This window comes from Mirounga leonina, unplaced genomic scaffold (genome assembly GCF_011800145.1).
Source record: "Mirounga leonina isolate KUSES-001 unplaced genomic scaffold, KU_Mleo_1.0 Mir_94, whole genome shotgun sequence".
NCBI lineage: Eukaryota > Metazoa > Chordata > Mammalia > Carnivora > Phocidae > Mirounga > Mirounga leonina.
Window position 1 is genome coordinate 58364178 of NW_023270855.1, and position 10393 is coordinate 58374570.

Genomic DNA, 10393 nt, shown 5'->3' on the forward strand with positions numbered 1-10393 from the left:
GGCCCCTGCCCGCCCCGGGCCCTGCCCCCCACCCGGCCCCTGCCCGCCTGGGCCCTCACCTGCGCAAGTGCCGCAGCAAGTACTGCAGAGTGGCCCGGTTCTCGGGAGGCAGGTCCTGCAGGAGCTCCCGCAGCCGGCCCGCCATGGCTATGGCCGCGGCCTCGCTCTCGGCAGCGTCTGGCCGGCCCCGCGACGCCGCCTTGGCCTCTGCCTCCGCCTTCAGGTTGTCCTTGGCCAGCCCCACGAGCTCGTGGTAGAGGCGGAAGGAGAGGATAGGTTCGGGCAGCTGCGGGGTGACAGGTCGGTGGGGTCTGTGGCCCCGGCCCGGCAGCCCCACCCCTGCCCTGGCTGGCGTGCGCTCAGCCCCGGCCCCCGCCCCACCTGCCGCAGGTAGAGTTTGAGGACGTTGCTGATGTCGTGGGGCGAGGCCTGTGACAGTTCCACCAGCTCCTTGCCGTTCTCGAACGCCTGGCACAACTTCTCCACGCGCGTCTTCACCCCGTTGACGCGGTAGATGCCCTGTGGGGGCCGCCGTCAGCCCAGGCCCACGCCCGCCCCCAGGACAAGCCCCACTGCCGTCCCCGGGCGGTCACCTTGGTGTGCAGCGCCCGCTGCTCGATCTCGCAGACGCACTTCTTGATGATGAAGGGCACGCCGTCGGCCATGCTCCGGGCTGCCTGGGAGAAGTCCTGGCCGAAGAGCTGCAGGCGGCCCTGGAGTTTCTTGTGGCCACACTGGATGGCCAGTGTCTCCAGGCACTTCTTGTGGCAGGCCAGGCAGCACTGTGCGGGCGGGTGGGCGCCGAGTGAGTGAGCCCCCAGCCCCCGCCGCCTCCTCCCTGAAGCCCTCCTGACCCTCCCCTCTCCACGGGTGCCGCGCCTCTGCCTGCCACCGGAGCCTGGGTCCTCCGATGGCCCGGCCGGTCCCGCTCCAGGCCTTGGCACCGGTGCTGACCTCTGCCCGCTCTCTCTCCCCGCAGGGCCCTCGGGGTCTCCGCGTGCTCCCCCTGGCTCCCAGCTGAAGGGAGCTTGCTAGCACACGTGCCTGGCCATCTGAGCCCCGCTCACCTCCTCGCACTCAGCGCCCTGGAAGTAGACGTAGCTGTTGCACTCCCTGCACTTGGCTGGTGTGCGCAGCTTCCGCAGCCGATGTGTGCGGGCGGCCTTGGACAGCCCCACGTTGCGGAAGGGTCCGCTGGGCACGGCCACCGGCAGCTCGGGGGCCATGCCATTGAGGGCAGCTGGGGGTGGGGCAGGCGGTCAGCCTCAGCAGGGCCGGGCCGGGCCGGGCCCCTGGCCGAGTCCAGACCCCTCCCCTTGATGTCCCGCTCAGGGCCCCTCACCCTGCTCGAAGGCTGACGCCCCTGCGCTGCCCTCCTGGTCCACCAGCTCCTCGCTGGACGACATGGTGCCGCTGGACGACATCCTCTCCAGCTTCTTAAAGTCCCCTGAGCAGGAGACGGCTGTCAGGCACCAAGCCCCGGGGCCAGACCACGGGTCAGCCGGACCCTCCCCGGAGCTGGCTCACGGCCGGTACGCCCTCCATAGCCCTGGCTGCACAGTGAGTCCCCCCCCGGCCCCCAGGCCCAAGCTGACGGGTCCCTCCACCTGAGCCAGGGCTGGGGTCCAGGCTGCCGTCCGAGTCTGACATGGTCGTGGGCCACGACTTGTGCACCTGGTGTCCACGCCCACCTGCAGAAGGAGGCGTGTCCGGTGGGGGCCGAGGGGCCACGGGGAGGCCACGCCCACCCACACCCCTGCACCCCCGCCCCGCACTCACCCCTGCGCTCCTTGGCAAGTGCGCCTTCGCTGGGCCCACCTTCCTCCTCGGGGCTGCCCGTGGCCTCTACCCCCGTGGCGTCACTGACGAGGCTTCCCTTCCGGGTGCGCATGACCGGGGACCTGGAGGGACAGGACGGGGGTCACGGAAGCATCAGCATGGCCAGCCCCCCGTCGGGGGGCCGCGCCCCGGGCACGTGCAGGGGCCGTACCAGGCGTTGCTGGAGACGTGGGGCTCAAAGTCGTAGCGCACGTCGGGCTCCTCGTCCCGCTGCAGCTGGCCCACGTAGGAGGCATACTGCTGCCCTGGGTCGTAGAGCTTGCTGCTCTCACAGAGCATCTGGAAGTGCACCGGCAGCGAGGCCGTCTGCATGTGCAACATCTGGTAGTAGGAGATGGTGGCCTGCGGGCGGGGCGGGCGGGCCGGCGTGAGCCACGCGATGCGCAGCCGACCCCGCCCGGCCGGGGCGCGGGGACGCGGGCGCGCACCGACTTGATGGTCTGGTCGCTCTGCCGGATGACCTCCTGGATCTGCCGCAGCACCGTCACCTTGGTGTCCTCCAGTTCCTGCTTCTGCGTCTTGGCGTCGGCCACACAGGTCCGGTAGGTGGCCATGGCTTCCTCTGCCTAGCCGGGGGCCGGGGGGGCACACAGAGCCCTCAGCCGGGTTCGGGCCCCGGCGCCGCCAGGCCCGCCGCGGGAGCCCGGGCCACGGACAGGGGCGGGGGGCCTGCCCGCGGATGCGCCTCTGCCGGTGCTGGGATCTGCCCTCCACTGCCCCTGCCCGGCCGCGCTCACCTTGTTCTTAGCCTCCTCCTCCAGGCGCCGCCGCTTGTCCAGGGTCTTGGAGGCGGTGGCCCCGGGCCCAGTGACCGCCTGCTCCTCCTCGGCCTTGGCCGCCAGGAAGCGAGCCTTGCTGTGGTCCTCACAGCGCTGCGAGTAGCCCTGCTTGGCCTTGCGCAGGTTGGACTCCGCCTCTTGCTGCAGGCATGGGGGTGAGGACGCCGGTCCAGAGCCATCGTCCAGCTGGGCCCGGTCCCCCGGCTCCCTCGCTGACCCTCAGCCGCCCCTCAGCCGCCCACACGTGCCCACAGCCCACAGCCCACAGCGCGACCAAGGCCCTGCCCCAGGGCTGACGGCAGGAGAACAGGAGGGACGCCCGCAGTGGGACCCTGGGAGGATCCTTACAGCCCCCGAAGCAGGGACGCGAGCTCGGCGACCCGCCCAGGCCCCCGCCCGCCCCCGCCAGAGTGGCAGCCACGCTTCCGTCTCTCACTTCCCCTCGTACGGGGAGAACAGTGAGGCCGCCCCGGCAGGAAGCCAGGCACCCTCAGGGTTGGCAGGAAGAGCGCTTGGTCAGAAACCCAGTGGGTATTCTGGGGGCCACACTTCGCAGCCTACACCGTCAGAGGCTTACACATAAGTGAGCTTGTACAAATACCAGGAGAAGCCGTGCAGAATATTTAAACACAGCCTCGAGTGCGTGACACAGGACCCAGGAACCATGTGAGAAAAGACAACGGCTGACGCTCACAGGCTTCCGCCCAGAAAAGCAGGCCGCAGGTAAAATCAAAAGTCAAAACAATAAACCAGTTGCCAGGGGGGCGGGGGGTCTGTAGCTCACATCAGCCAGGGCTGAGTTCTCTAATATATCAAGAGCTCTGGCAAATCAATAAGAAGTAGGCCCTCGTCCAATCCAAAGTGAGCCAAGGACAGGAAGTGAGGGTTTGGAGGAAGAAAGCAGCTGCAGCTCGGGATCGGCTCGCAGGCTCACACCCTCCCCCAGCCCGCCGGCTCGGGGCGCACGTCCGGCAGATGGGCCCAAGCGGTCACAGACACCAACAGCCCAGCAATGACCAGAACGTCCACCAGCAGGGTCTAGTGCAACGAGCCAAGCGGCCGACAGACCGGGATGAGCACGCGGCTCGCGGAAGGGGGTGTAGAAGGCTGGGAGCAGAGGAGCGAACCCTTTGGGGGGGCGCAGGGGGAGGTGCGTTTGCTGGCTGCGCTGGAGGGAGCTGGGCCTGGAAGCCGCAGGCCCTGTTAGCAGAGCTAGACAGCAAAGATCTAGTAGCTTTGGGAAAGTCTCAAACGGAACTGTGGGAAAGAGAAACGCACGCCCCAGACCTGGGAGAGCCTGTCTCCCGCCAACCCGACCCGCTCTGGACCACGGGACATGCCCCGTCTCCCCACTCCTGCCTGCACAGCTGGGGGTGACGGGCCTGGCGTCCATCTGAGGCGGAGGCACCGTGGCCAGCCCCGTGCGGTTCCTCCTGCCCCCCCCGCCCCCACCGGCGTACCAGCTTCCTCTGGGCACGGTGCCATGACTCCTTAATCTCCTTCCTGCGCTTCTCATGCTCCAGCCGCCTCAGGTTCAGGGGCTGGGGGGACAGGCCGTGAGCAGGCCGAGGCCCTGGGACAGCCACAGCCCACCCGCCGCCCGCCCGCCCGCCCACCCACCCGCCAGCGCACCTGCATGAGGGTCTGGGTCTGCAGCGTGCTCACCCCCTGCACCATGCCATGGCCATACTCCAGGTCCTGCTCCAGGGCCAGGGAGTAGATGGACAGGAGGGGCATGTGCGGCTGTGGGGGGGAGGGCGGCGGTCACGGGGCGGGGAGGCCACACGGCCTCCCTGTCCCCGTCCCAGCTTCCCCGGCTCCCTCCGCGGCCGTCAGCATCCTCAGTGCAGGTGGGAGAGCCCGGCCCTTTGGCCCTGCCGGGCGGGGCTGACACGCACGCCCAGGCCCGGGGACCCCACCTCCTGCATGAAGCTCTGTCTGCAGTTGTACACGATCTTCTGCACGCCTTTGGCAAAGTCCATCTCTGCGGGGGTCGGGGAGCCGTGTGAGCGCGGGGCCGTGGGGGCTGGCCCCACCAGAGCCCGCCCGGCCGCACCTACCCAGCGCAGTCCGCTTCTCCAGGTAGCCGATGAGGTCCTTCATGTACTTGGCCATGTTCTTGGCATACTGCAGTGCGGCGTCCACACCCCCCTCACAGCGCTGCAGCAGCATGTCCACCTCCTCGGGCGCCAGGCCGCCTGCGGGGCACCCGCTTAACCCAGCCCGGCGCCCCCAGACCTCCCTCCCACCCTCGGCCCACCGCGCGAGCGCCTGCCCACGTGCCGCTCAGAGGACGCTCACCCGCATCACAGTCGTCCGCGCTGGGGGCGGCGCCCTCGCTGCCCGGTCCGTACAGGTTCTCCATGGTCTGCTCAGGAGAGACACAGGTGCGTCTGCCCCCCTGCTGGGCTCTGTTCGATGCCCCACGCAGGAGACAGCCATGGCCCCCCCACCCTGGACGGGGGAGACAGGAGGGCCCCCCGGCCCCGACCCTGGATGGGGGAGACAGGAGGGCCCCCCACCCCGACCCTGACGCCAGAGGAGACAGGAGGGCCCCCCACCCCGACCCCGACCCTGGACAGAGGAGACCGGAGGGCCCCCCACCCTGACCCTGGACGGGGGAGACAGCAGGGTCCCCCCGGCCCCGGCCCTGGACGGGGGAGACAGGAGGGCCCCCCGGCCCTGACCCTGGACGGGGGAGACAGGAGGGCCCCCCCCCCTGACCCCGACCCCGGATGGAGGAGACAGGAGGGCCCCCCACCCCGACCCCGACCCTGGACAGAGGAGACAGGAGGGCCCCCCCCACCAGCCTGGCCCCATGCAGCATCTGGGCTCCCTGCTCACCTGGCTGGGGTCCCCAGGGGGCACTGACAGGAGAGTGCTGCTGTCCACCTCCCCCATGAGGAACTCGGACACGCTGCAGGGCAGGGAAGGGTCAGCATCAGGAGATACGCGGGCCCCGCACCCCCAGCCCCACTCCGCAGGCCCCGCGGTGCTCACGTGTTACTGAAGGAGAGAGCGATGGTCTCCAGGGCCTTCTCAAACTCCTGCTTGTCAGACTCTTTGTTGCACTCATAATGGAAGGCTGGTGGGCAGAGACAAGGACGAGGGTGCTTGGCCCACGCCGGGACGCGACCACCCCTGCCTGCAGCTAACTGAAGGGAGCCCTTAGCCCAGGAGCAGCACGAGAGCAGTTGGGTCTGTCAAATTGCTAGGCACCCTTCAAAACACGCTTCAGACGTCCCTTCCTCCAGGAAGCCCTCCCGGGGCCCCCGGGGCCCTGACTGCCGTGCCCGGGGCCGGCTGACCTCTGATCTTGGCAATGAGGGTGCCAGCAGCAGTGAGTGACTCCACGGTGTTCAGCAGCGGGTACTTGGAGATGATCTGACGCATCATACGAAGGGCCTCACCCAGGTACTCGTGGGCCAGTGGCCGGCGGGCCTCGAGGAGGTCTGCTGGGCAGAGTGGTGTGAGCAGGGAGGAAGCCCCCGGCCCCAGGGAAAGCCTGCTTGCCTCCCCCTCTGAGCTCCTGACCCCAGAGGGGAGACTGAGGCAGAGGTGGGACCCCAGGGGAGGCACCGGCCTCTCTGGGCGGCTGGCCAGGTCCACAAAGGCCGGACCATGGTTCAGGCAGTCCCTTCGGCTCAGGACACTCTTCACGTCCTTCCGGAGAGCAAACTCCTGCTTGTCCTTCAAGTTGCAGTCCTGGTGCCCTCCTCCTCCATGCAGCCCCCCAGGCCCCTTTCCTGCCACAACCTCTCAGGGCTGCTCAAGGTTCTGTCAACTGCAGAGAGGGACCCGGGGCGGGGGCGGGGCTGACGGCCAGCTGGGAGGACAGCCTTGACACCCGTGCGCCCTCGGACCCCGTGCCCCGATAGACGACGGGGTCCCGTCTCAGCACTGAGGACCCCCGCTGAGGGTCCGCACCGGGAGAGCTCGGCCCCAGCACCTCAGGCTCCCACACAATCCAGGGGCAGGCTGGGCCACGCCCCTTCCCGGGACCTTCCTTCTGCACCCACCTGCCCCGCGCAGCCCAGGTGCTCCCAGCGGGGCGGGGGGGCCCTGCACCGTCCCCCACCTTGGCGCTCACTGTTCTCGCCCCCGTCACAGTGCCGAGAACGCCAGCTACAGTCGGCTATCCTGCAGGCCCCATGACGGCCCCATGTCACAAATGAGACACCTGAGGCTCAGGGGAGGAGGCCGAGCAGAGGAAGCGCAGGACTTAACCCACATCCTCTCTTCCAGGTGGCCCTGGGTACACGGGTACACGGGTGCCCCTGCCTTGTCCCAGCCTCCCACAGGACGCCCTCGGGCTCGGCCCCGCCCAGGCCTGGCCTCCAAGGAAGTGCAGGGATCGGAAAGGAACTGAGATTAGACAGTTTCCCCAGGAAGCCGCTCTGGCCCCCCGCCCGGACCAGATAACCCTGGGGGGCTCCCACCTCCCGCCCAGCAGGGGCCAGGCCTCTGGAGAGGCCTCTGGGAGACTGAGGTCAAACCCCAGCTCAGGCCCCCCTTTGGCCGGGAGAGCCGGGGTCAGGGCCCCACGAAGGGCCTCAGTTTCCTGATCTGTAGCGCAGGCGCCTGGGGGGGCAGGTCAGAGCGCCAGGCATGGTCCTGGCACTGCGGTTTCTGGGGGGAGTGGGCAGCGGCCACAGGCTGCGCACGAGGTGCCAGGGACAAACAGGAAGCAGATGAAAATAACTCAGCAGGAAGCTGGGCTGTCAGCGCCACATGGAGGAGAAAACGGAACTGCCATCCCAAACAGGCCACTCACGCCGGCGGCTCACGTGCCGGTCCTGCCCCTTGTCCCTCCTGGATCCCTCTCCAGCCGGGCCCCGGGGCTCCGGCGTGCCCTGCCTCTGCTCTACCATTCTCTATGGCTACCCGTGGCCCTCAGGAGAACGGCTGGGCTCCCTCAGCCCACTGTTCTGATGCCTTCAGCTTCACGCACTTCCTACACCAGTGACGCCCCAAAACTTGTTCCCCCAAATGCATCTCCATTTTATGTTTCTGAGCCTGTACACGTGATGTTCCCTCCGCCTCAGCACCTTTCTCTGCTCCTGGCCTCCGAGCTCCTCATCCCTCAGAGCCCTGGCTGCCATGCATCGCCTCCTGAGCCTGCCTGCTTCCCTCCCTCCACCCTGCCTTGAGCCCGCAGGCTCTGAGATCTCTGCGTCGGCTCTGCCTGCCACCCAGGCCTCAGTGTCCCTGCCGCTTCTCACCGTCGCTCAGGACACACTCCTTGAGCTTCTCAAGCGCCTTGGCAAAGCGGCCCACGTCAGTCAGCAGCTGGGAGATGTCCTCCACGGTGTCGGGGCAGGGCCCCTCGATGGGGAGCTCGGCCGGGCTGGCTGTGCTCAGCGGGCTGCGATGACCCCGGCCCAGCGTCCAGGAACTGGCGCCGGACAGCGGGAAGCCAGCCGCGCTGGCATGGCGGCTCAGGCTGGTGGGCCGTTTGAGGGTGCCTGTGGCCTTGGCACTTGAGACTGCACTTGGTGGCTCCAGGCTGGGTCCAAGGGACCCCGTATCAGCCCCATCTTTCCTGGGCAGCTCCTGGGGGGGTGGGGGGGCGAGCTGGTGACCCGGTGTTCCAGCCCAGGCACGGCCTCAGTTTCCCCAGAAATGAAGTGGGGGCTCTGCAAGGTCTTCGGCCTGACCCCACAGGGATCAAAGTTCAGAGGTCAGAGGGCCGAGATTTGGTGCCTGCCCCGCCCACACCTGTTACCCAACATCCTCTTCCCCAGAGCTTTCACAAACAACGGTCTCTGCCCAAACCACAGCCAGGGGTGGGGCCTGTGAGGGTGCGGGGGAGGGGCACCCCACTTCCTGGTGGAGTCTGGAGGGCCAGAGGGGGTCCTCAGCCCTTGTGGCCCCCTCCAGGCTGTGCAGACACCCCTACTCCCTGGTGAAGACACTTCTGTCGATTCCCGTACCCCTAAGAGTCCTGTAGACCCCCAAGCTCCACAGACACCCCCAGGCCTTGTAGATAGCCCCAAACCTTGTAGCCCTCCAGACCCCAGAGATGGCCCCCAGGCCCTGCACCCAAGGGTCCTGTTTCGTGCCCTGCTGCCCTATAAACCTTCGGCCACGTAGCCGAGCTATAGCTCTCACCTCCGACGGCACCGCTGCCCCCAGATTCCCTGACCACCGCCCTGTGGTCCCAGACCCAAGGCCGCCCCCACCCTGGCACCCTCCCACCCCCTCCCTCAGCCCCACAAGCCAGCCCTGGTCGGCGGGGAGGGATGCGGTGGTCAGCCCCAAGGGCTCCTACCGTGAGCTGAACGTCAGGGTCCCAGCCTGTCCTGCGTGGCCCATGCCGTCCAGCCCGGTAGGGGCTGTAGCTTGTGTGAGCCCCCCGCCGCCGGCCCAGCATCGAGCCGCTGGGTCCTGGGCCCCCAGCACACGGCACACCCCTACGCCCCTGCCGCCTGGGTGTTTCTCCAAGGTCCCCGCCCGCACTCACTCCACAGAGAGGCTCACTCACCCCCGCGGGCTGTGGGCTGGGGCTTCCCGCCCGGTTCTTTTTCGAGATGGAAGGGGTTTTCATGAGCTCCCGCTTCTTCCTGGAGAACATGGTGGGGCCTGGGGCCAGTGGCCCGAGATAGGCGGGCTGGGGTCTGGCAGGCTGGGGGTCTCAAGCCTGCAGCTCTCGATAGTGGCTGCCTCAGGCCCACATTGTTGCTGGCCACCCCCTCCCCAGCTGTCAGGCCCACGTGACGGGCCCGGCCCTCATTGGCGGGCCCTCCCCCCCCCACAGGAAAAGGCCTCCGGAGGGAGGCAGTGCCGGGGACTGGTGACACAGACCTGCCCCCCACCCTCCCGGGCCTCAGCCTGCCCCTCCACACAGCGGGCTTGAAGGTGGGGTCCCGGGTCCCACCCCCAGCTCGGCTCTCAGGAGCTCTGCGCGTGCGCTGGCCCTGGCTCCCCGGCACATGGCGGGGGCACACGGCGGCAGACGGCAGGGGTGCAGACCCTCAGTCGGATGCACCCAGATGCCGCCGAGTGCAGGATGACATGCAGGGACCCGGACAGGTGCACAGATGGCAGGAAGCTCGCCCGTGGAACGGACAAGCCAGAGTTGCTCTCTCAGACCCTGGGCATGGACACCTGCTATCCAGCCTCCCCCACCCCCCCATCCCCCTTCCTCTGGTGAGCTGATGGCACAGGGCACGGCAGGCCACCGCCCCCCAGCCCTGTGCCCACAGTCCAGGGACACACACACGGACCACCAGGCACGCCAGGCAGCAGGACTGTGGGAGGCACGGTGGGAGTCATGCCTTCGGCCACCACTCACCAGCAAGAGCTGGGGCCTCCATGGTGCATAGGGACCCCTGCCTCCTCCTCTCCTCCCACAACCACCTCCTCTCTTCGTCAGAGCCCCTTCTCCCCGATTCTTCTCCTTACTTCTGGAGTCCCACCCCCATCCCCAAACCCCGACCCCTTTACCCTCCCTAACACTGCCCCCCACTGACCTCTGCTGGGAGGGGCGGATCTCCAGGGTACAGGGCCCGCAGACCACAGCCCCGGGTGCCAAAGCCAGCTCTCCAGGCCCAGGTCCATCCACAGACCCAGCTGAGAAGTCCCTTGAGGGTCCTTTGCCCACCACTCATTGCTCTGGAGCCAGGCTTCAGGCGGTGAGGGCTGGCTGGCAGGCTTCTGATCAGGAGGCCTGGGGTCTGTGCCACTCCCCCTGGGCTCCTCCAAGCCGCTCAGAACATTCCCAAGCCTTGACCTCATGCCCACTTCATGACCAGGCACTCATAGGTACCACCCTG

At 68.2% G+C, this 10393-nt stretch overlaps 1 protein-coding gene across 3 annotated transcripts in view; it reads right to left on the bottom strand.

Annotated features, from left to right (window-relative positions):
- The window catches only part of ARHGAP45 (Rho GTPase activating protein 45), a 13391-nt gene extending 4090 nt beyond the window's left edge, over positions 1-9301 (bottom strand). The window contains exons 1-20 of one of the 3 annotated variants that reach the window (XM_034996868.1): positions 8890-9031; positions 7841-8171; positions 5927-6070; positions 5619-5703; positions 5463-5535; positions 4920-4986; positions 4679-4816; positions 4538-4602; positions 4251-4361; positions 4079-4159; positions 2577-2759; positions 2268-2405; positions 1991-2181; positions 1780-1901; positions 1608-1691; positions 1343-1447; positions 1068-1240; positions 594-782; positions 382-519; positions 60-286 (exon numbers count right to left, since the gene is read on the bottom strand). In XM_034996868.1, the coding sequence (XP_034852759.1) occupies positions 60-286; positions 382-519; positions 594-782; positions 1068-1240; positions 1343-1447; positions 1608-1691; positions 1780-1901; positions 1991-2181; positions 2268-2405; positions 2577-2759; positions 4079-4159; positions 4251-4361; positions 4538-4602; positions 4679-4816; positions 4920-4986; positions 5463-5535; positions 5619-5703; positions 5927-6070; positions 7841-8171; positions 8890-8991 (2747 nt within the window). In that variant the 5' untranslated portion in view covers positions 8992-9031. Of the gene's footprint in view, positions 1-59; positions 287-381; positions 520-593; positions 783-1067; positions 1241-1342; positions 1448-1607; positions 1692-1779; positions 1902-1990; positions 2182-2267; positions 2406-2576; positions 2760-4078; positions 4160-4250; positions 4362-4537; positions 4603-4678; positions 4817-4919; positions 4987-5462; positions 5536-5618; positions 5704-5926; positions 6071-7840; positions 8172-8889; positions 9032-9102 lie in introns of those variants that run through there. The other 2 variants (XM_034996865.1, XM_034996866.1) reach the window with 2 other exon arrangements.
- Between the last annotated feature and the right edge of the window lie 1092 nt (positions 9302-10393).